The 25545-nt window shown below is 43.3% G+C and overlaps 1 protein-coding gene across 5 annotated transcripts in view; it reads right to left on the minus strand.

Annotated features, from left to right (window-relative positions):
* Nucleotides 1–2307: 2307 nt before the first annotated feature.
* The window catches only part of LOC128324803 (dimethylaniline monooxygenase [N-oxide-forming] 2-like), a 28867-nt gene continuing 5629 nt past the window's right edge, over nt 2308–25545 (minus strand). For 4 of the 5 annotated variants that reach the window (XM_053249832.1, XM_053249830.1, XM_053249833.1 and 1 more), the window contains 6 exons: nt 24903–25065; nt 23522–23664; nt 15887–16086; nt 9569–9924; nt 8962–9034; nt 2308–6881 (listed from right to left, as the gene is read on the minus strand). In XM_053249832.1, coding sequence (XP_053105807.1) covers nt 6530–6881; nt 8962–9034; nt 9569–9924; nt 15887–16086; nt 23522–23664; nt 24903–25065 — 1287 coding nt within the window. In that variant the 3' untranslated portion in view covers nt 2308–6529. Of the gene's footprint in view, nt 6882–8961; nt 9035–9568; nt 9925–15886; nt 16087–21538; nt 21981–23521; nt 23665–24902; nt 25066–25545 lie in introns of those variants that run through there. The other variant, XM_053249834.1, reaches the window with a different exon arrangement.

The following is a 25545-nucleotide window of genomic DNA, read 5'->3' on the forward strand; positions in this document are numbered from 1 at the left end:
TCCCCTGAAGCGTAGCAAGTAGCAGTAAATTGCCATTTGCAAAAGCTCCAGGAAGCACTCCATACCCTTTAGTAGTTCACCAATAGAACAGGGACATGCCTGTGAATGCACAGGGGGCATGGGCAAGCAACCTCAGAGCTGTGAGGTAGTCAGAATTGTACAGGTATGCCACAAATGGTAAGCAAGGAGTTATTCCAAGTCCATACCTTCCAAGATTTTGCAGTTGAAAATAGGGGGGATACACTTAAAACAACCAATGCTCACACCGAGAATTGCTGCCCAAAGCCCCTGCCCCCAGCACTATTGTGAAGACTGATTAGAGAATGAACACCTATTGGCTGAAGAGCAAGCCGGCTTTAGGGCTGGTCACTCCCCAATAGACTTATATGCTGCCTTTGGAGTCAGGCAGTATATACATTAATTAAATGAATAAAATAGACCAGGCTTTAATTTTACAGCATTTGGTTCAAAAGTATTCATGTAAGCCCAATACCGCCTTATATGCCACATTCATCAATTTCAGATTTGCCTTTGATTAAATATCTAGAGATAAGTTTTGGGACAAGCTTTTAAATACATTGTTGGACCACTGATTCCTTCTTTTAATCTACAGATGACATGAGAACTCCCATTTGAAGGTCCGTTGTAACTGTTGGTCATTACACAAAAGAAATACCAACTCATAGAGGAGTTAGACAAGCCTGCATCTTGGCCCCATCATTGTTTAACTTTTGTATCAAGTCTATAGTTTCTTTCATGAATAATTTGGCTTTCCATCCACCAAAGTTGGCTAACAGAAATCTCACTATTCTTGAGCGGCAACTCACGATCGGAAAGTCCAGGTTAGCAGAGTGCTTGCTCCGCTAACCTGGGCTTAAGGCAGGGGCAATTAAGTGGGTTACCCACTTAAGAACAACTGGGCTTGCAGCAGAGCCTGGTGGTTCTTACAATGGGAGAAAATCGAGCTAGCGGATTTTCTCCCATCGTGTGAATAGCCTCAAGGTCTTGTAGAGGAAACATCATGGGAGTCTTCTGGTTTGTTCTAGGTTGATATGCTTATTTTAGTGTCTGAGTAAAATGAGGCCTTTATTTAAGTAGCCAGCTCAGCATTCCATTTGCTTGCTTGCTTGTAATATGCTCACTCCATTGAACACTGAGACATTGGAATGAAATTTGATATGCATGTTCAGGGTACAAATCTGTTCTTCAAGGTCAAATGTTAACTCCACACCCCACCACATGTTGTAAGCTGCTCTGAGTCTATGGGATAGAGCAGGCTATAAAGCAAATAAACAAACCACCACCTAGGGATGTGCATGAAACTGGTTTCCATGGTTCAGTTTGAATTCAGATTGAATTTTAACCAGAATGTGGTTCCGCAACATGGTTTGGTTGAACCGACTGGGTGGTCCAGCTCATTAGACCAAACTGGGTCAAACTGGTTTGGCAGTTTGGTGGCCTTGTAAAGGGGAATCTGGTGAGGATTCCTCTTTACAAGGAAAGGGGTGGGGGAATCCTTGAAAAGTCTTCTAAAACGTGGCTGGTTGGGGGGTGGGCAAGAGGGCACCTTCTAAAGTATATTAAGATTTTTATTGGCCCGGTGGCAGTAGCCACTATTTGAAGCCCCCCAGCCCAGTCGACATGCACAGCGCTCCTTCCAGCAACCTCCCTGTGTGGTGGCGGCGTGATTCCAGCCTCCATGCATCTGCAGAGGCTAGAACCACACCACCACTGCATGGACAGGTTGCTGGAGGGAGCATTGTGCACTTGGGCTGTACCAGGGGGGCTTCGATGCATGGCCCTGCCAGACCAGTAACATTTTACTTTTAAAGGTGCCCTCTTGCCACCCTGCAGCTACCCTTTAGAAGACTTTTCAAGGGCACCCTAACCCCTTTGCTTGTAAAGGAGAATCCTCATCGGATACAAGCATAGCCCTGTGGTGGCCTCGAACCGGGCCGCCATGGACTGGGCTCAGTTTGGTTCAATTGTGGACCGGACTGCCTTTGGTCCATTTGTGATTGAACCATTGAACCAGCCCAGAACAAACGAATGGTTCGTGCAAACCCCTACCACCACCACATGCATGTTCAACGTGAGGGCACCATTGCAATGCAATATTCTCCTTTGGTGGGGAGCAAACGGAAAAATGACACAATGCAATATCTCTTTTGAAGACTTAGGGTAGAACTTTGTCATATGCAATTTGTTTCCCCCCCTGAGGCTTTTCTCATTTCAGGTAGAATAACCTTGGGTGGCTTCAGGTTGTGTGATAGCAGTGGTTGGGAAGAGAAATGGCAATTTAGCCTCTTTGTTTCCAGTCTTTTGTCTATTCCTCTCCCTTGTACATAATACAATACATACTATGTATATCGTGCTCACATTCATCTCTAAGGCATGCATATATCTTTATACATTAACCTATATGTTCTGACTAAAGAACTTATATATAGTACATAATACATACTATGCACCTCTGGGGGATTGCACATAGCCTCTCACCACCTTCTGTCTCCTCGAGCCTACCTCACACCACCTTCTGTTTTCTTCCTCCTCCTCCTCCTCCCTTTTTGGCAGGGGGAACAGAAAGGAAGTAGCTGAACGGCATGGTGTGGAGAAGGAAGGAAGGAAGGTTGGAGGGCCTGAGGAAGCAGCTGCACGGGCTGGATCTGGCCCATGGGCTGGGGGTTTGATAGCCCTGCTTTAAAAAGTTCTTCTTCAAGGCAAAGTTCCAATTCAGAGAATATTGAATTTTTGTAAAAGTAAAAGTAAAGTGAGCCGTCAAGTCGATTTCAACTCCTGGCACCCACAGAGCCCTGTTGTTCTTCTTTGGTAGAATACAGGAGGGGTTTACCATTGCCTCCTCCCTTTCAGCATCTTCCCATATTGCTGCTGCCCGATATAGTACCAGTGGTGATTCGAACCAGCAACCTTCTGCTTGTTAGTCAAGCATTTCCCTGCTGCGCCATTTAAGGTTTTTGTAGAAGCACATATGTTCACCTGTCATTGGACCTCTTCTTCTCTGACCTTGCTGATTGTTTTTTTTTTTAAAGAGGTCTCAGCTTTATTAAGAGACAAACTGTAAATAAATGTATAACTAGAGAGAAAGTAGATATGACCTTTCTCATAGGAAACAAATTTAACTAAGAACATGAACATTATAAAATAAAACAAGACTAGGAAAAGCTTGTTTTACTTCTGCAGGAAATGAAAACAAAGGTTGCTGACATTTTCATTTTGGACAGAGTGATATTTGAAATTCAAAGAGAGTACTGAGGTATTGATAGTAGGATACTACTACTGAAGGGAAGGGCTGGAAAAAAATCGAATGAATGTTAAAATCTATAGGCAGTGCAATTAAGAGATTTTGGTGTGCGGTACACCCTTTACAGAAGTCTCTACCTTTCCACCTTTGGTTTCTCTTCAAATCGTATAAATCCTCTAATTTTCCTCTTTTGGCCTCTCCATAGAGGATTTGCATACTGTAGGAATTGAGCAAGCCAGGAAGTTAGTTAAGCAACGTGTCCTGGATATAGAAGTTCAACAAGAAGGTGCATGGCTCAAGCAGGGTTTATACTTAGGGAGTCAAGCTATTAATCTTAAACCAGCTAAATATTTTGATGTGGTGCTTGTCCCTAAATTTAGATGAGCCCTCACTTTAGCACGTTTAAATGTTCTTCCTACAGCAGTATTGGATGGCAGGTTCAAGGGAGTTCCGCTATTTTTACGTCTTTGCCCATGTGGCAAAGGGGTTATAGAATCCACCTCGCACGTTATTCTTTATTGTGATTTTTATAGGGAACCCCGTTTAAGACTTTTATCTCCTATGTTAGACAATTTGCCTGGCCGGTCTGATGAATTTTATTTAAATTATCTTTTAATTAATGAGGACACTGATATTATTTCTGTTATGGCCAAGTTTTGTTATATTATTTGTAAAATACGTACTGGTTTATTGTAAATGTTTGCTGGTCAATGACCGAATAAACTTATAACTAACTCGTATAAATCTTTTGCCTTTTACCTGTGCTGATTGGATGTTGGCCTCTTGCTGTGGCGTGTCAAAATTAGTACTCCACAAAACAAATACTAACCACCCCATAGTGTCACCAACATGTGTGTGTGTGTGTGTGTGTGTGTTTGCAATTTCCTTCTGTCCTGCCCATTGTTCAGTCCCTTTTGCCTCCATCTTTGGAAGGTTTTCTGTTGTTGCTTCTGTTGTTGTTCCAGTTTAATTGGAAAACTGTTGGGCACACACAATCTTCACAAAAGACCTTTGTCCTGCCCCAATATATCTCCTCTCTGACTTTGTGCATAATTCAGAGATGTCTACCTCTCTTTCCACTTGCTAACATATACAGTGACAAAGTTTGCAGGATCTCTTGAGCAGAGGCGTATCTAGGGAAAATAGCACCTAGGGCAAACACTGAAATTGCGCCCTCCTGCCCAAGCATCTGACACTCATCTTTCAGATAACTTTACCATAATATCAGCTGAAAAATACAAGTCAGGCTTGTTAATCTTTTCAAAAACTATTTAGCAGTGGACGTAGCCACACCAAAAAATGCTGGAAAACTACAAATTTCAGTATGTGGGGGCTCATTAAATCCCCAAATACTATGTGGAGGTGTACTTGGAAAACTAAACAGAAGTGCCTGTCTAATTCTCTACTATGCATTGTAGCATCACCATTACATAAGTTTTAAAAATAAATCAAGAATTTGACTTTTCCAAAGATACTCTGTAAATAATTAAAGGATATGCAGAGTAAGAGCCCCTGGTGGCGCAGTGGTAAAAACTGCCGCCCTGTAACCAGAAGGTTACGTTCGATCCTGACCAGGGGCTCAAGGTTGACTCACCCTTCCATCCTTCTGAGGTCGGTAAAATGAGTACCCAGAATGCTGGGGGCAATATGCTAAAAATCATTGTAAACCGCTTAGAGAGCTCCGGCTATAGAGTGGTATATAAATGTAAGTGCTATTGCTATTGCTATTGCTAAACTGTGTCACTGCTTGGAATATATTCTAGTCTTTCAGAAAGACAGTTAAAATGAGAGAAAGAGAGCAAGAAACTCCCAGTGGGCCTTAATATTAAGGATTTCACACTGATTCAAAGACAAACTCACCATTAATAGCCATATTATTAAGACATCACATTTAACTCACTTATCACAAGAAGCAAAGTAAGAGCAAATGAATACAATCCTAGCTCATAAGCATCAGCTCAGTATTCACAAGCCCTGATTCTCTGCACATAGTGCCAATCTGAATATGTGTACAGTGTCTTTTATTTTATTATTATTATTTCTTGTTTACACAGTCAGATAGGTGTTATTGACTGGTTTGTTTTATCCAGACATAGAGTCCTTCCCAAGGACCTGGGATGCCAGAATTTTATTGTCAATTGTTATAGATATCGTCGCAGAATATAGGCTGTTCCCAGTAAAGCTGCTTTTTGTAATTGGCTGATGGTGATTTCTGTGGCCCCTATGGTGTTGAGGTGCTCTTCAAGGTCTTTTGGAACTGCACCCAGGGCGCCAATTACCAATGGGATTATTTTGGTCTTTTTCTGCCACAGCCTTTCAATTTCAATTTGTAGATCTTTGTATTTGGTGATTTTTTCTATTTCTTTTTCTTCTATTCTGCTATCCCCTGGTATTGCTGTGTCAATTATTTTGACTTGTTTTTCTTTCTTCTCGACTACAGTTATATCTGGTGTATTGTGTGGCAGATGTTTGTCTGTTTGTAGTCGGAAGTCCCATAATATTTTTACATCTTCATTTTCTACCACTTTCTCAATTTTATGGTCCCACCAGTGTTTGGCTACAGGTAGCTTGTATTTTTTGCAGATGTTCCAGTGTATCATCCCTGCAACCTTGTCATGCCTTTGTTTGTAGTCAGTCTGTGTGATCTTTTTACAACAGCTGATTAGGTGGTCCACGGTTTCATCTGCTTCATTATTATTATTATTATTATTATTATTATTATTATTATTATTATTTTCCTGTAGCCCCTTTGGGGGGCTTCCTAAAGGCTGGGGGGTGGTTTGCAAAGGTTCCCCCTCACCCCGCTGGCCTCTAGGGCCTTGCAGGTACCATTTGAGCATGTGCGGTGGCCATTTTTAAAAATAATCTCTTTTTTTTTAAAAAGGCCACTGAAAACAAAATGGCCACCGCGCATGCTCAAATGGCCTCTGCAAGGCCTGGCATGACCTAGGGCCTCACAGAGGCCATTTGAGCATGCATGATGGCCATTTTGTTTTCAGCAGTCATTTTTTTAAAAAATCATTTTTACAATATGGCACTCCCCCTTCAAGTGGCACCTGGGGCATGTGCCCTGCCTGCCCTACCCTAGATACGCCCCTGCTTTTGAGTGGCACAAGGCTGGCTGTTAAAATCAGGCACAATATAAGTCTGCATTGACCCCATATGCGCAGAAGGTAGTCTGGTTATTACAGAAAGAGGCATCACATGTAACTTAAGCAGCCTGCTGATTAGTATACAACTAATCATTCTCTTATTATGTGATGGAGATCAGTGCTGACTAAGGGAAAGGTAAATTGCAACAAAGAGAGCAAGAACAGCAAGGATTTTAAGCAGAGAGATCAGGAGGTGGTTTGAACCTTTGTTCACAATTCGGGTTTTTGTGGGTTTGATGATCCGCTCTGTCTGAGTGAGGATGGCGTTCCTAGCACCAGCCCACTTCCCTGGTCCCACCAAGCGAAACTGGAATGGGCTGCAGGGCCCAAAGAAGACAGTCAGAGCCAGCTTGGGGTCTTTCAGCAGCAGCAAGAACAGGTCTGGTTTCACCCCTGAACCAATAGCAAGCTCATCGAGGTACTCGATGAAATCTGTTTGGATTGATTGGCTGCGGCTGGTGCCAAACCTGTGGAGATGGTGGGGAGAGAAAGGCAGAAATTACACCCACATCTATTGAACAGTATGCTTTTACCTGGGACTAGTGGTGTGGGCAAGAACAGTGTGAGTGACAAAACACATGAAATTGGCTTAAAAGAAACAGAGCCTAGCTGTAAGAAATGGGACATTGACTGTAAGTTTCTGTCTCTCGTGAACCAAAGATATTCCCTCTATCTGTTCCACTGAGATGGGCGCTTTCCAGATTGCACGCTACCACAGTGTCACGATGTATCCCTTAAGTGTTCTTCTGTACTGCCTGTGTCTTGACATCACAGTCCCTATAATGTTGTATCTGCGTTGAAAAATTTAAAAAGGGAAAAAAAGAAAGAAAGAAAGAAAGAAAGAAAGGAAGAAAGGAAGAAAGAAAGAAAAGAGCTGTATTTGCCCATTGCAGGAGCGGATTTCAACTGCGGTTTTAAATCGGCACCACAAAACGTCACAGCTTACACCATTTTTTGCGGTGTAAAGCTCACTGTCTGGAAACCACCATGGGATATTACAAATCTAGCACCTCATTGGGGGGTAGTGCAGTTAAAAGTGCTAAAGAGGAAGTTGATTTTCTTAATTAGTTGGAAAGGTCTTCACTCCTCCAAACTGACTGAGAGAGAGCTGCATTGCTGCACAGAGCCGTAAGGTGCTCAAGACTCACCAACAGGTACTCTAGCACTTTACCCAACTGTGTTGCAGCTAGCTCTGGTCCAGTCTCTGATGCACTGCAAGGCAACTGCTGCTGCAGGTGACCTGAGTCGGTGTGGCATTGCAGCGACACATTCCATAGGAAACAGGTGACACACCAGGGGTCAATAGGGTTCAGCTGGGCTTATACAGCTGCTGACACTTCAGTCTGAACAACTTATCCTTCACACACAGCTTGAACTCTCACTGCCTATGACATTTTGATGGCTTGCTTGCCTGCCTGCTTCCCGATTCATTTCCAGACTGCCAACACTGCCAGGGATTTAGCCCGATGCAGTCCTCAAACCCTTTGGAAGAACCAAGCAGCAGCAATACTCTAGAACAGGGTGACAGAGGAGTTCCAGTGCCCATGGCATGGTCCTTTCTCTGTCCCATATAAAGAGGAAGGTATATAAAGAGGAAGGCCAAAAAGATGGAGCAGAGGGGGCACAGAATCCAGTGATATAAGAAGTCATTTCTGCTCCAGGTCAGGCTCCCAATTCTATGCCCCCACCCCCAGATCTAGCAGCTGGGCAAATAAAAATGGGGTCAAGCTTAAGAACACGGCTTCGGGAATTCCAAATTCTCACCACTCAGACTGCTGCTCATGTTCAGAAGCTGATGTGCAAAAAGTCTGCTGCTGTCCAGTCTCACATCTTTGTTCACATTATAATTTTCTCTTCCCCGCCACCCCGCTCACTCATCAGCAATGCTGAGAGTGCTTTACTTTGGTAGGCTGAAGGCATAGGACCAAGAACAAGATACAACTATGTCACCCTACCTGGCCTGGCCTGACCTGGCCCGACCTGGCTCATTGAACAAGTGGACATTTGGCTTTTCATATGTCCACTTGAAAACAGGTTTCATTATCCCATAGGGAGAAACAGAAAAAAGCTAAAGAAAAGAAAAAAGGCTTACATCTGACTCAATTTACTAAGGGACGTCCTACTGAAATTGAGTAGTCCTTTAGACCAGAGATCCTCAAAGTTGGGCCCCCAGATGTTATTGGACTTCAACTCCCATAATCCCCAACCAAAGGCCACTGGGGCTTGGGATTATGGGAGTTGAAGTCCACTAACATCTGGGGGCCCAACGTTGAGGATCCCTGCTTTAGACAACTCCCTAACTGAACATTTTAGCCAGGATATCAGCCATCATCATCATCATCATCATCATCATTGATCATCATCATATTCAATTATTTAATATGACAACATCATCTTTGCCCATCTTGTACCCCTGTCTGTGCCCCAGGCAAGTGCCCTGTTGGCTCTCTGCATTTAACCTATTGAGAAGGAAGGTGTGTGGTGTGGATATGTATATGTAAATCTGCCCACCTGATCTGTGGCTAATAATAAACCGATTTTCCTTACCATTTGATCCTCTTCTCATTCCTTCTGACGGTATCAGCCACCATGGTGCTCTCTGGAGGCAGCACACTCAGTCCTAGAAAAGAAGAAAGGAAAGGAAAGGGCTGGGGGTCAGCAGCACTTCCCCTTGAGGGAAGCCATGGCAGCCCTCTCATTACACTTCGTGTTCGGTGTCCTTCCTGCCAGGATGGTGGGCTACATAAGTCTTATTAAGCTTCCCTGAATAAAGTGAGGTTGGCTGATGAGTATCATCATCATCTCCTCTAACTCTGATAAAATGGGAAATCCTTCCAAGCTGCAGACAGTTCTCGGTCTGTTATGCTAACATATCCAAGCAGATCAAGGGGACAATCCAGTGTTATTCAACAGCCAAATGAGCAAGCGCCTGCATATGTCATTAATATTGCTTCCCAGCATCTTCTGCTTTATCCCCAGTCAGGGTTCAGAGATGGGCCCTGTATACTAGTGATGCTGCCAGGATTCTCCTGTACCCATCAGCTGTACTGGAGCAGCATCAAGAAATCCCTGTGTATCTCCAGGCATCCCTTTGAGGTCCAGCTGAACAGCAGTTATTACAAATGCGTAAACAACAATACAAATCTCCATTTACCCTTGAAGACTCTGGTAGCCCAGCGTGCTTGCAGCTCTGAGGTGGGCATGATTGGCCCAAGGGGCTGGATGAGGCCAATAACAGCCATTGTTGGCTTCTCTAGATGAGGAGGGAAGACATGTTTATACAAGGGGACACGATTATCTTCCACTTTTATCACTGACTCTTCCAGAAAGGGGAACACAATGCTGTAGCCTGTTGCAAAGATGACAACATCCACATTCTCCTCCACAGTCCCATCTTCGAAAATGGCAGAGTTTTCAGTGAATTCTTTGACAAGTGGTTTCACGGTCACAGCGCCACAGAGAATACGGCTTGGCAAGTCATCATTGAAAACTGGCTCTTTCATCAGGGACCTGGAAGGCAAAAATGAGTGGAGAGACATGCATTGCTCAGAGGCTGGAAGAGATTTCATTGTTAATGTTTTTATTAGCGTGTTTTAAATTGTAAACCACCTGAGATTTTTTATTTTTGGTGGTATAGAAATGTGCTTAAATATAAAGAAATAAATAAATAAATAGATAAATAAATAAATAAATAAATAGCTATAATATAAATGAATCTTTATTTTGATCACAGGTCAAAGAAAGGAAGAAAGACTAATAATACTTACATCCTACTAATCACACAGTTTTAAGTATAACAACACAATTTAAGTATAATAAACATTCCAATCAGCTTATCTTCTGTCAAACCTTCCCTGCTGTAAAACAAAACTTTGCTACACTTAAAGATAACATATCATTCATAGCCAGTAAAGGATAACATACATAAAACTTATCAAAACACCCTGGGTAGTCTTTTAAAAATGGCAGCAAATAATAACTACAAATATAATTATTAATTTGCAATATAAAAGAAAATGAGCTGTTGTTTCTATACTTCCTGTATTACATGGACATAGCTGCTCTGCATACAGAAGCTTCTTAAATCTTCCTTCAGGCAAGGCTGTTAACAATGCATTTAAACGGGCTAATGAAAAAGCCTTACAATATTTGGGGACAGTAATCTGACCAAGGTTCCTTGCAGGCTTGACGTTAAAAACTTGAGTGCCCAAAACCAATTCTATTTGCCATTTCATGTCACCCACTCGCTTCTTAATCATTAATCTACCAGAATACCAAAAAGAACCCAATGATATGATATCAATGTTTAATATAATAAAGCTATATACCATACAATAATAGTATCCTGACTCAATTAGATATGGTTCCTCCAAAGCAATATAATATGTCCATATGACAGAACTAAGTTCATAAAAAATAATAAATGAGGTCTCATAAAAGTATCCACTGTGTACCCAGTTGAGAAAGTTCAGTTCAAGAATGTCTCCAATAATTCATCTCTGAAATGCCATACTGTCGACTTGTGGGAGAAATGTGGATGAATATCACCATATGATTGCCAGTGCCATATTCAATTGGGAGGTAGAGTATCTGATTAATCTTGCAGCACTGACAATCATATGGTGATATTCATCCACATCTCTCCCACAAGTCGACAGTATGGCATTTCAGAGATGAATTATTGGAGACATTCTTGGATGGGTTGAACTTTCTCAACCGCAGACACTTTATGATAGTTCTGTCATATGGACATATTATATTGATTTGGAGGAACCATATCTAATTGAGTCAGGATGCTTTTATTGTATGGTGTATAGTTTTATTATTATATTAAACATTAGTATCATACCATTGGGTCCTTCTTGGTATTCTGGTAGACTGTTGAATCCAAATAAGGTTTTTGTTTTGGTTTTTTTGTTAATCATTAATCTAGCTTTTTCATAAGCCATTGATACAAGAAAATCCAAGGAGAAGCCATCATGATTTTCTTTCTAATGAACACTTCCAGGAAGCTGAACATTTATCTCACCAAGGGAGCTAGGGATAATACCAAGAGAGCTAGGCCAGTAGGATGAAATTTTAATTTTAACCTCAATTCAAAAATACTAAGCCACTGATCTGCCTCTGCTTTTGTGACACCCACTTCCAGACGGAGTCCTGCATTTGTAACTATGGGTGTCTGCAATAAGCTCTTCAAAAATGTTGACTGTTGAGCTTCACGTTTTGCAGGGTTTCTATACGGACCAACTTGCCCCCCATACAGAAGTTGTGTACACTAGGACTTGGCTCAATAGAATTTAACCTCAGCAGGAACAAACTGAGCACCCTTGGATTGATAGAATGTTAAAACAGCCCTTGTAGACCTCTGGGCATTTTGAAGAACAAAGTTTAAATGTGCTGTTCTACTGCCCGATGCTTACACTACTACACCACGATATTTAAAGCAGGTAACCTGCTCCAACCTATGATTATTCAACAGCCATTTTCCTAGTTTAGGTCTTTCACCCAATGCCATTCATAAAGTAATTTACTGTATACTGTTCTCAGTGTTTCACATACTTAGTAATGTTTAGAACAGGATTCTTAAAACTTTGTGAAGCACACTTTCCCCCTGGAGTTTAAGCTCTTCTCACCCTTACATCAACAAAGAAAGTGTTGTTTTTAGAATCAATGAAAGTAAAGATCATCTGCTCTCAGAGGAAACCATTAGGAAGGGGCTGTCATCCTGCTTTTCATGCAGAAGGTCCCAGGTCCATCTCTAGTTAGGGCTGCCAGTCAGTGTAGACAATACTGAGCTACATGGACAAGTAGGGGTGTGCATGAAACCAGCTGGCCCGGTTTGGCTTAAGTCAAACTGGACCCGAATCGGACTGGGCCGTGCAGGGGTCCACAGAGGTTCCCCCTTCCCCTGCTGGCCTCCGTTATGCTGTAAATCCCCCCACTGAGTGTTCTTCAGCCCTTTCCAGCCTTCCCTCTGCTGTGGTGGCCATTTTGGAGGCTGCCACACATGCTCAGTGGGCCTCTATGTGACCTGTGACCCAGCCACACAGAGGCCCACTGGGCATGTGTGGCGACCTCCAAAATAGCCACCGCGACAAAAGGAAGGCCTGGAAAGGGCCGAAGAATGGCAGAATGGGGAGATTTATGGCATAAAGGAGGCTGGCGGGGGGAGGGGGAACCTCTGTGGACCACCCCCTCTGTGGCCCCAGAGAAACACCCAGAGGGAGTAAGTGAAATTGAAAAAAAAAAGTGTGTGAACACCCCCCCCCCCACTTAATCAAACCAAGGGGCGGGAGTTCGATGGGAGGCAAAACTGAACTGGTCCGGTCCAGTTCAGGTCCAATTCAGACTCAGTTTCATGCACACCCCTACTGGTCCATGTAGTTCAGTATTGGCTACACTGACTCACAGGAACTCTCCAGTGTTTCAAGCAGGAGCCTTTCCCAGCCCGGTGGGGGAGGGGAAACCTCCGTGGACCCCCCCCGCCCCCCATGGCCTCAGAGAAGCCCCCAGAGGTGGTAAGCTCAAATTTTTTAAAAAAATGTTTGTGAACCCCACCAAACAGCCGGGTGTGTGTGTGTTGGTCTGAGGTTGAGCCAATCTGGGGGTGGTTCAGCTCAACCCTGAACGGTTGAACCGAACTGGTTTGATGCCGAGTCAGTTCAATATCAAACTGGTTTGCACATCTCTATGGACCAATGGTCTGACTAGTCTGACAGTAAAAAGCAGCTTCATATCCTAGGCTTAAGATCTTTACCAGTCTTTAAAAACTCTCTTTCACTATCCAAAAACACATCTAACTCTTTTGTTGACAACTGCAATACTTTTTTTCTGAAAGGCCCTTTGTCAATACTGACAGTTGCGTGTAAAGTGCTCACCAGGGGTGTAGCAAGGTTGGAGTGGGCCCAGAGACAAGATTTTAAAATGGGCGCCTCCCTCACTGAAGCTCAGCTCATAAAGTAAAGAAATCGTAAATGAGGCTGAATAGTGGTAACAAAAAGCAGAGTAAAATTTATATATATCTCCTATGTGCCACAATAGAACATCATCCTAAATTATTTTTTTAAAGGTTTTGTAAATTGTGGACCATGCAAGTCATTTAATGGTACTAGAGAAAGACATGCTGTTCTGATAGCTCCAGGTCTTAACACCCACATACATTTCGGAGGATGAATACCACTGAAGGAAGCCCGGGCAGGTGCGCGGCTGGGGGAGCCAGTCATGTGACTTGCCTCGGGGGGGGAGGTCAAGGCATTGGGCCCCCAGACAACTGTCTCCCTTTGCCCTATTATAGTTACGCCCCTGGTGCTCACTCAGTATGTTATGGTGTTACTGCTGAGTGTTAAAGTCACGCTTATATAGTTTGAGAACCTAAACGTGAATCTGTCATAATCTATGCAATTTCACTTATGAGTTACTTTCTCTTTTAAGTAAGAATGCCATTTTATACTGGAGGGAGGCCAAAATTCAGCAAGGTCCAAAGGCCTTCAAGGTGCAATTGTGAGATTTTTACATTTTAAGAGCATTTGATTATCTTGTTATGGCCTGCAATAAGTATAGCAATAAATTAGGGATGTTCACGAAACTGATCAAGTTCAAAACAAAATGCAGACAGGCCAAAACGTTTTGTCGAAACAGCAGTCAAACCGGTTGTTTCGATGGAACAAAACTCAAAATGTTTCAAGTGTTTTGGATACAGGGAACAATGAGGAAACTCGGAACACCCCATTGTTCCCAATGGGTAGCTCCTAGGGACACCAAAAGTGGGTTGTTTGATAGGGAATGTTATTTATTTATTTATTTATTTATTTATTTATTTATTTATTTATTTATTTATTTATTTATTTAACTTATATCCCACTCTTCTTCCAAGGAGCTCAGAGCGGTGTACATGGTTATTTTTATCCTCACAACAACCTATGAGATAGATTAGGCTGAGAGATACATGACTGGCCCAGAGTCACCCAATGAGTTTCATGGTTGAATGGGGATTTGAACTCGGGTCTTCCTGGTCCTAGTCCAACACTCTAACCACTACACTATGCTGGCTACCAACCACCCAACCCACAAAAGAAATGAGCAAGTGGGTGATTTTTAACACATTTTTAACTGTTACCCCCAAACCCCCATAGGATCCTATAGGGGTTTGGTGGGGGAAGGTTAAAAATTTGTTTAAAATCATCCACTTGCCAATTTCTTTTGTAGGTTGTAGGTAGCACCCACCATTCCCTACCACACAATCCATTTTGGTGTCCCTAGGAACTACCTATGGGGAACAATGGGGTGTTTAGAGTTTCCCCATTGTTCCCTATGGCCAGAACAAGCTTCACTTCACAGAGTGCATGCACACAAGTCTTGCATTGCAATTTGCAATTCATTTTGCAACCCTGCCTTGAAAAACACTGCAGAAGCACTCAATAAAAGGGAATCTGACCCTTTCCAATACAGGGCACACATTTCAAATGGAGTCCAAACATGGCCAAAAAAGAATCACTGACCCAGAATCCACTGCCAGACACAGTGCCTGTACTGCAGTAACATCATTGACACAAATTGCTCTCTCACACACCATTATAACTCCTTACTTCCTAGCATTGCAACAGCTGCCACAGCAGCACCCTTAGCAGCAAGCATAGCCATACACTCAACTAGAGAAACTTCAGCCACATTTGACTGAGTTAGTATACTTTGCAATGCAGATTGCAGAGCAGGCCAGTGCAGTGTGAGTGAAGCACAAGTTAGTTTCAAGGCCAGACATTGAGCTCATCACAACAATAACCAATAAATATTACACAGAGAGAGAGAGAGAGAGCTGCCACTGACCATTTCTTGCCACAACACTATCTCACAAACAAAACAAACCATAACTCAAGGAAGGCAGGCACCCAGGTTCTACCTGACTACATTTGTCAATCTGAGATCCAGCAAAACTAGATAGTTGTAGCAGCTATAGCACACTCAGTGCTGAGAAAAGAAAATCACAAAATCAAATCTTCCTTCCTCCTCTCCTGATGTATCCTCTTTAAGAGAGGCACACTCTAAGGGCTCTCTATGCCTCCCAGTCTCTTTGAATACATTTTTGACATTCCTTCCTTTTGGGTTTGCCCCTCCCCCTGTACTGCCAACAGGGGCACAGTTACCCATGACAACACTTGATTTGTATGATAACAAGCCAACCAAGAAGCAAGGAGATCACAAGGCAATAGGAAGCCAGTGCCAGAAAACCAATCAGCAAGAGAAAAACAGGCCTCCAAAATGTGCAAAATGTTGAAATGTTTTGATCAAAATGTGGTTGTTTATTTCCAAGCTTGAAACAGGCCCTTTATTTAGAGGACACTTTGTTTCGAGATCAAAATACTTGAACTGCCAATTTCAAGTTGAAATGTTTCGATATTGAAACATTTCACACATCTCTACAATAAACACAGGAAAAATCAATCTCCTTTAGAAGTAAAGTGATACACTTATGTACCTGTTACGAGGCATTAGACCATAGTTTTCATGATTAAACCACTGATTCATCTTCTGTTCTGTCATCCATTGCAGAAGAAACCACGGGAGGGAATTTTGGACTATGTTGTTGAAACGGGTATGAAAGATGGTGTCCCACGGATAACCATTGTCATGCACTCGGCTCATCACCCAGGAGCCTCCCCTAGTGCTGATGGACACCTGCAAGGCAGCAAGAAAGGCTGTATAAAAAGGCTGTGGACACTCCAGACTGAACTGGGTTCTTCAGATTCCTGTTTTGAAGCCACTCTTTCCCTCAGAGTAAGTACAACTTCCCTTTGCTTAAACCTGCTAACACCAGTGTTCCCATTGCAGAATCCCCAGCTGCAATGGCTTTTGCTTGGGGATTATGGGAGTTGTGGTCAAGAACATCTGGAAATCCCTGTTAGAGGGAACAGTGGCTAACAATGCAAACACTTTGCAAACATGGACTGAGAGCTGCAGTCTTTGAAAACTGCAGTCCTTCCAATCACAAGCATATTTTTCTTCCTTTTAAATTTTGAACACCCAGCTCAAAGTAGAGTCCTCTGGAGAAACTGACATACCCCATTGTGACCTTGGGTTGGGTTTGAAAGTAATATTTTACAGTCCCTGTAGAATTCAAAATCTTTGGGAGCGATGCAAGCTGTACAAATGATTTGCGAACCACTGAGCACAAAGTGCACAGTTAAATAAAAAAACCTTGAATTCAATGGCTGCACACTTTCTCTGCACACTAGGCTTCTCATATCGTTTGTACAGTTGGCATCATTACTCCCTGTTGTATTCTATTTAGAGAAAGGAGAAAAAGGAGGAGAGAAAAATGGAGTTGTTTCTGAATAAAGCTTAGTTTAATAAAGCTCCCAAAGATCTTGAATTTCACAGGGACAGTTAAATACTACTTTCCATACCAACCAAAGGTCACAATGGGGTATGTCAGCCTTGGGCTGGAATCTCATTTGTTACACAATCTCTGTTTGAATTTGACAAAGTCACTTCTGCCTTTCTCATCATTGCGTGGCTTTGGCTGATTTGCTGGAGCTATTTGCTCTGCAAGTTTATTTCTGCAATACATCGACTTCCGAACTGTGGCACAGTAGGACTGAAGATGGGGATTGCACCCTAAGAATAAGCCATGTCGGAAACCTGGATTCCAGTGAGGATTAAATTGTTTCCAGAATTGCAGATTCTGGGGGTGTTCATAGCATGCGGGATAAGGCCTACCACAACCTAGAGCCCCCAGGTTGCACCAGGCAGGGACACCTGAGGTGGCATTACAAGGCACCACCCCCACTGTGCACACCTTGCATGCCAAATGAGCCCCGCTCCTGCTAGTGCTACCACCACTCCAGCTCTTCCTCCCCTTTCCCTTTGGCCTGGTGGCAGGCAAGTGCTGCTGCCTCTGTACCGCATCCTTCCACTAAAAAGAAGGAAAGGGTATGGAAGAGGAAGTGCGGAGCAGAGTGGGTTTGAACATTTTGATGCTCAAGCCTGCACTCCTCTCTACTCCACACTTGGAGCAGAAGTGTGGAGGAGGATATTGGCAGTGCTTTAATCCACAGTTTCTCAACCACCAGTCCCTAGACCACTGCCGGTCCACGAAGGGTTGAGTGCCGGTCCCTGACTGGGAGTCAACCCCCCAACAACAACTGCAATCAAGGCACTCACTTCCTCAATTTTGCACATGGCACAGAAGAGGAAGAGGAGGAGTATCACAGAGGCGTGGGACCCTGCTTTCACCTTGCCTCCACGTGCTGCTGAGATCTTCCTACAGCTATCTTATTCCCTGTCTTTACAGCTTCAAACTGTATGTGGTGTGGGGGCATTGAGGAAAAGGTCTGGCAGTGGGCGCCACTTGAAGGGCTGCTGGTTCTTGCATGCTCATTGTTTGCAGCCAAAGGTTGGTTGATTGAAACCCAGCTGCCTATTGCGGCCGAAGCACCTTGAGAGGGAACGCTGTTTCCCTCTTGCATCGGTGGGGTGTTGTGGTCCCTCGGCCCCCTATAACTTCCTGGTCTGCACCGCCAGTGGAAGACAGCGGTCCCTTTTGTGACCTCACCAGGGGGTGGAACCTCTGGCCGGGAGGGCTAAGTGATGGATGAAGGGAGGGAGGCTTCCTTGGCTTGGGCTTTGCAGAAAGGGAGTGCAGGTGGACCTTCCTCAGGGGAGGGAGAGCAAGCACGCATAGCAAGGAGGGCTAAGTGGCAGAGGGAGGTGGCGTGGTGCAGGGCAGAGACAAGATACCATTTTGTGTGTTCATGCAAAAATTGGATGAATGGCACTGGAATGAAGTGATCCTGGGGATTTGATGCCCAGTGTGGTTCGTGTCCGATCCCAACTGATTTAAAACCAGCTACCTGTTGCAGCCAAGGCACATTGAGAGGGAACACTGTTTCCCTCTTGCATTGGTGGGGCATTGTAGTCCCTCGGCCCCCTATAACCCCCTGGTCTGCAACGCTGGTGGAAGATGGTGGTCCCCTTTATGACCTCGCCGGGCGAGGGGGGTGGACAACCTCTGGCCGGGAGGGCAAAGTGGTGGAGGAAGGGAAGAGGGCTGCCTTGGCTCGCCTCACAGTGACGCATGGGCAGCATGTGGGACCATGTGAGCTGCTTGGCCCCAAAGGCAGGCTGGTGTGATTGGCACATGCAGGGGAGTTGGGAGAGGGGCACAGAAGCATGCGTTGTGAGAGAGGATTGGAGAACACCTGCTACACTCTGCTGTGCAAGTACGGAGGCAGCAGCTCTTGGACCCAGGTGACCTTCCGAGTGTGGGCCGGTGCACCATTGCCTTGCCCACCCTGAACAGTGCCCAGCGAGGAAGATGAGGCATCCACCACTACAACGCCCCGCGCGCCCCCTGTCATCTCAGAATTGCCCCCTTCCCTTTAACACTAGGTCCCCACCGCTGTTCTTCACATTTTCTTTCACCAATTTTTTTTTTTTTAAACCATTCCCAGCACCTGCCACGTAATTGTTTTTAAGGAGTTTTGGAGGAGCTGCACGGGTTTCATTAGGTCTGCCTCACAACGTGCACATCTAAGAGCACGATCCAGATCAAGCCAGCTGATCATGACCACGCAGCATTGACACAAATTAATTTCAGTGGGTGGTCCTGACTAATGTGGTCTGGATCCGGCCCTGCGACTACACAACTCTGCTAAAATTCCACCTCCATCAAGAGAGGGTTAAACTGTAGACTTCAGGCTCTACTGACAACTTGCCCAGCTCTCCTCTCCTCACCTCCTTTTTGCTTTGCTTGACATCCAGCCTGATGAAGAGTTTTGGGGAATTCAAAAGCTTGCTTGTGTGTTGTTATTTTTGGTCCCATGTAGCTTTTGAATTTTTCTAATGGCCCAACATCCCCTCTCCACTGAGTAATCACAAGCACCCCCACCCCGCACATACTGAAGACATACTGGAGACATATTTGTTCACCCAGGCTTTTAGATTAAGGGGTTCTCAACCTTGGGTCCCCAGATGTTGGTGGACTTCAACTCCCATAATCCCCAGCCATAATGGACAAATGCCATTGTAGTTGGGGGTTATGGGAGTTTAAGTCCACCAACATCTGGGGACCCAAGGTTGAGAACCCCTAATATTCCATGTTTGCAAAAGATTCAAAATTTAATGATTTTAATGCTTATATTATTTTAATTGTAAACTGCCCAGAGATAAGTTTTGGGCAGTATAGAAGTCTGTTGAATAAACTTAAACTTGAAACCCCGATACTAACTGCTGGTCCAGGAAACTGCACATAAAGAATGTAGCGGTCCTTTAAACTCTGCATGAAGAATTTAGCAGTCCTTGATTCCAAAAAGGTTGAGAAACACTGCTCTAATCAATGCTCTCTTCCACATTTCCTCTTCTGCTTCCTTCTCCTTTTTTTTTCTTTAAAGAAAGAAACTTCAGGAGGAGGAAGAGGGATTGCAGTAGTGGCAATGGCCGGTGTTGACCTCAGGATCCATCTCTAATTTTACAACATTCTAGAGTCTGGGGAGAACAAAATGAACCCATTTCTGGCTCTGTCAAACTCTTTTGAATATATGTAGCTGCTTAGACTGGGTCAGATCTTTGGCTCATCTTGGCCAGCATTGTGCACTTGTGTGGGGCATTCCAGAACTCCTGAGGGCCAAGCGGCCCCCGATCCCCACCTCCCCAGCCGGCTCTGTGATGGAGCTGGTAATCATGTGGGCGGCCGATTTGTAGATTGCTATGCTGGAGATAGTTATTCTAAATAGTGATCTTGGATTTATATCTGCTAATCTATACAGTATAGTAAGTAAGTAAGTAAATTTATTACGGTCCTTAGACCAGCTTAACATTTAAAATAATACAATTATAATTTACAAAATATTCAAATTGCTAATACAAGCTCTACGAAGTTTGGATGCAACAAAACAGAACTTGGCCACATTTATAGAAGTAACAAGTTTAAAATCTGACAGTAAAAAATCCAAGTAAAATTGATCTGTATGACCAGGATGGTTCTTTAAGAGAGGAGCAATAAACATAATACGAGTATCCCTATAAAATTGACAATACAGAATAACATGAAGAACTGACTCTATATCCCCTGAGCCCCAAGGGCAACAACACAATGCATATGGGACTCGTTTATATTTCCCATCTAGGAGTGCAGAGGGAAGGGCGTTCAAATGAGCAAGGGTCAGTGCTCTCCTATACTTAGGTAAAAACATATGATCTAAGTATTCAGCTGGTTTGTGGCTGAAGTTTTGAGGGCTTATATAGATTCCCCTTGGTAGTCGAGCACACTCCTCCTGCAGATCTATATCCAATAGTAGTTGCCTAACAAAACATCACCTGATCGAAACCCCTCCCTATAAGGTTTTCTTGGGACGTGCCCAGTTGATGTAATTTCGTTTTTAGAGCTATTTCCCATTTAGACGTAAAGCTAGTCAATTAGTACTAAAGGCGCTAAACCAACTGGGAAGAAAACCAAATGCAGCCAGAATTTGATTATACAAAACCAGATTTTCATTTTCAAGGTGGTAACCCCAACCTCTCTACGGAGAGCCACATTAGCTGTGCTTCTGGGGGCTTGAAGGATGGCCCTTAAGAATTTAGTATGGACTTGGACTACTTCTAAGATTATAAAATTATCAAAAGGCCCAATTTGTGCGCCATAAAGAATTTGAGGGTATATTTTAGCCTTCAGTAATTTGACAGCTGCTGGGACAAAAAGAGCACCTCTCGAGAAGTAAAAAAATTTAATCGCATTTGCCGTCTGTTGGGCACTGTGAGAAACAAAGCTAAGATGAGATTTCCGGGATCCACTGGAATCCAATACAACCCCTAAATACTTGAAAACCTTGACCTGCTCAATGTTATGTCCATTTATGGACCATTTATGGGTTTGGGGGCATTTTGCAAAAACCATCACCTTAATCTTGGTATAGTTTACCTCCAAGGCCTCCTTCACAGTATAGATGCTCAGAGAAGTTAAGGCATGGCTTAAGCCTATCTTGGTTTGAGATAATAGGACAATATCGTCAGCATAAAGCAGTAACGAAACATGCCTATTCGCAAGTTTAGGGGGATGAAGAGCAAGGTCATTCAGATAAAAAATCATTTAATTTATATATAAAATTAAATAAAACAGGGGCAAGAATACAACCTTGTCGTACTCCTTTATACGTAGGTATCTCAGCCGAGAGATGCCCTTTCCTGCTACACTGCACTCTGAGGCGGGTGTTCTGATGAAGAATGTAGATTAATAAAAGTAAATGTGGATGTATTGATGATTCCTTTAACTTCTTCCAAAGTCTATCTCTGGAAATAGAATCGAAAGCTACTTTAAAATCTATAAATGCAGCATACAGGGAGGACTTAGGCGAGGAGGCATATTTCTCAGCTAAGTATGGTAAAATAAATACTTGCTGTGTTGTAGAATATCCTTCTCGAAATCCCGCTTGTTCGGCAGATAAGATATCCTGAGTATCCAGCCATTCCTGTAATTTCCCCAGGAGATGTCTAGCATAGAGTTTACTAATAATACTAAGAAGACTAATCAGACGATATTTATTAGGATCCTCTCTTGATCCTTTCTTGTAAATTGGGACTATGGTGGGCATGTTTGCAGTCTCATCTATGAAGGTAAATAAGGAAGCAAGAAGAGGAGCCCACCAATCAAGGTTGTTGTGAATACTTTCAATTGTGATGCAGTCAGTTCCAGAGGCCTTACCCATCTTACATTTTTTAACCAAAGCTTCAACTTCCGAGACAGTAACTGAGCTCCAGCTTGGAAGCTGGTCCGGCTTATAATCAATTATAGCCATGTGGGAGCCCTCTTTTTGGTATAATATTGGGAAATGATGTTCCCATATCCCAGCTGGGATTGGCAAATTAGAAACAGAAGGGGCCCTCCCTAAAGGACATGAAATTAGCCGCCAGAATCTGGTCTGATTTTTAGGTTTAGAAGCGGCGATGAGGTTGGCCCATTCCTCTTTTTTGGCCTGGAGTTTCTTATCTCTTAGAAGGTTCTTATATTGCTTCTTAAGGGTTACCAAATTTGTGGTGCAACGTTGGAGGTGCCTTTGCCATACAATTTAAAGTGATAAATTAATTTCCTCTTGGTCTCGAGGCATTCCTGGTCAAACCAGGTATGCGAAGTGTGATTAAATTTATTGGGAGCTTGTTAGAGCTGATGTAAGAGAAGCGATCAGATGATTATATAAGTCAACTGGGGATGGTTCCGTACCATTATACAAGCCATTGACTATATCTTCCTGGAGGCCAGACACCACAGGGGAGTACAGTATTTTTTCAATATGTTGCTGAAGAGCTGGTGTCCATCTGGCCCTAATCCAGACCAAATCCTCCTTGCTTACAAGGGGGTGGAAAAACTCTAAGTAAAGTGTTTCATTTAATTCCAAAGTCAAAATTAGAGGTGAATGAATGATCACTTTCAGTATGTGTAATCAACCGAAAATCTCTCAAATAAGGTAATAAATGTCTAGATACCGCCATATAGTCTATGAGGGACGGTTTGGTACCAACAGTATAGGTAATAGGATTCAAATTATTAGGGTTAGGGTTGGAGTGAGGATAAATAGTGTTGATGGAGATGATATTAGGGTATGGGTTTTTAAAATAAATAGTTGCACTCTTTCTGCAATTGGTTGCAGTAACCCATAGGGGCCAACTATATTTGGGCCTGTTTCACTGTTCCCTATAAGATGTGCACACGTGCACATGCTCACAAGTTTTTGGATGTCCACTCAGTTCGATTTAGATTCCACTCAGGTTGAATCAGGAAGGCCCCATTCTGAATGCAGGTGTACACACACTGCCTTGATACTGCTGCCCAGAATAAAACTCATTCTGCACAGAGATGAAAAAAATTAGAGGGACCACTAGTCTGTTCTATCTATCTAGATTTGTCTTTCCTTCTCTATTTGTCCATATTCCTCCTCTTGCTGTCACTCTAATTGCTGGGTAATGATGCTGGAGGTGTTACCTACCTTAGGTTGTGTTGTGACCCATAAACTGAAGGCTGATGTTTTCTATTTTATTTTATAACTTGTTTTTAGAATCCACCTGAAATGTTACAATGCCCCTCACCCATACACGGACCTTAACCACCCCCACCTTCTTGTACCTTCTTTGCCTTCCGACAGATCTCCACAGCAAGATCAGCAGCTGAATTCCCCATTCCAATTATCACAACTGTTTTCCCTTGGAATACTTCTGGGTCTTTGTATTTTTGACTGTGGAGATAGTTACCCTTGAACTTCTCAAAACCTGCCATTAAGCAAAGAGCAATTAGAACATTGTAGAAAGACTTAATGTTGCAAAAACCAGTGTGAGGATATGTCAGATACTGGATCTAGATTTCAAAATGCTAAAAATTCTGAATCTGAATAACAACATTCAGTTTTTGCATTTAGAACAAATTAGGCAAAATTGCATATATTAGTACAACATGTTGTCATCACATTGTTTGCACAATTAGGAGTGAGGACAACAGGTTACAAAACCTGCAATTTATGTTAACTTTTTTGTAGGGGGAGAGAGACTGGAAAAGACAAGTTATTGGGAAACTACAGGGGGAGAAAACATCTGTAAGGGATGAGGACTGGTATCAGGGCTGAGCAAATCAATACTCCCAGTCACTGAACTGTCATCCAAGGATCAATTGGATAATTTCCTCACGGTATTGTGACCCCCATGTTCACCCAAGGGAGAACATGGGGGAACATCTCCTGAGCACCATGGTAATCGCACATTAAATGAGCAAGAGCTGACTGTGATAACCATTTTCTTATTTTATTTAATATCTCTCATTTTTCCTTTCCTTCTCCTTTACAGTGGAATCTTTGCCCTAGGCAGTGGTAGAGATCAGAAGGTCCTCCATCAGATTCAGATCCTGTCCCTGGGAATGCTGACGATCTGTTAAGCTGCCTCTGTGCATTGCCTTCAAAAGTGCAAGTTTGGCTTTCTCTTCCCAAGATATAGTTACACAGCTGAGGAAAGAGCTGTTTGGATTTTAGCACTCTATGGAAGGGCTAGCCCTGACTTCGTTACCAGTCACTAACACCTAGGAGCTCTTCTCACGATCAGTGAGAAGAGCTCAGTGGAGGTCTGAGGGGAGAAAGGGTTTGACTCTGCCTCCCCGAAGATGACCGAGCTCTCTTCCCTGGGTGGGTGGATTGCCTGCATAATATGCTCCCGCCCCCCGCCCAGTGTGCCAGCTGCTGACACACAATTACAAAAATGAGGTTAAGGAAGTACTCACTCCCTTAATCTCATTTAAGAGAGTGGCTACTTAGGCAGGTTTGCTGCAGTGTGGCCGCTGGGATTGGGCCCATTCCCGGGGGTTCACACAAGCATGCAAAACCGGGCTGGGCTCCCTTAGCCTGGTTTTGCACACTCGTGCAAATAGACTCCTTGTGATTCAACCAAACTGCATATTTTAAAAAACCCTTTGTAGAAACAACTGAAACCTTTTCAGCCTTCTGTGAAGCCAAGCAAAGTCATACCAGGAAAAGACTCCAGTGGGGTGTAGGCTTCAATTTGGTGTCCTGTGCAGATCATAACAGCATCGAAGATGAACGATTCCTGCTTCCCATCTCTCTCTGTGATTACAGTCCATTGGCCAGTGGTAGGGTAATCTTGACGTTTTTCTACACTGACAACTGTGGTCTGTCAAGATGCCCGAAAAAAGGATTTGTTACTTTACAACCAGCTACTCTGACACTGTGTTTCATGCTTTCCACTTCTCTGAGTGTTAATTCAAATGGAAGTCTTAAGGGGCCTGATTCTTTGTGAAGACTGGAGACGGGTAGTGTTGTATAATCTGATGTTGCTTCCCCCATCACTGAATGTATTACATTATGTGTGTGTGTATGAGAAAGAGAGAGAGATGTTCTAAACAAAAATGACAAAAATAAAAAAAAAAAACCATGAGAACTTGTACTAGACACTTAAATATTGAAGAGTTAGGCAGCTGTCCTGTTGTGAGTGGAGGGCAGGAATCTCTACTTGTGTATTCTGAGGTCTCTCATCAACCTACCATTCCCAAGATTCTTTTGAGGAAGCGATTAAGGTGGTATTAAAAATGAGTATACATTTGTAGCATGGACAGGCCACTTGATGCAAGCTTTCTTTCATTATTACACTGCT

This window comes from Hemicordylus capensis, chromosome 4 (genome assembly GCF_027244095.1).
Source record: "Hemicordylus capensis ecotype Gifberg chromosome 4, rHemCap1.1.pri, whole genome shotgun sequence".
Classification (NCBI taxonomy): domain Eukaryota; kingdom Metazoa; phylum Chordata; class Lepidosauria; order Squamata; family Cordylidae; genus Hemicordylus; species Hemicordylus capensis.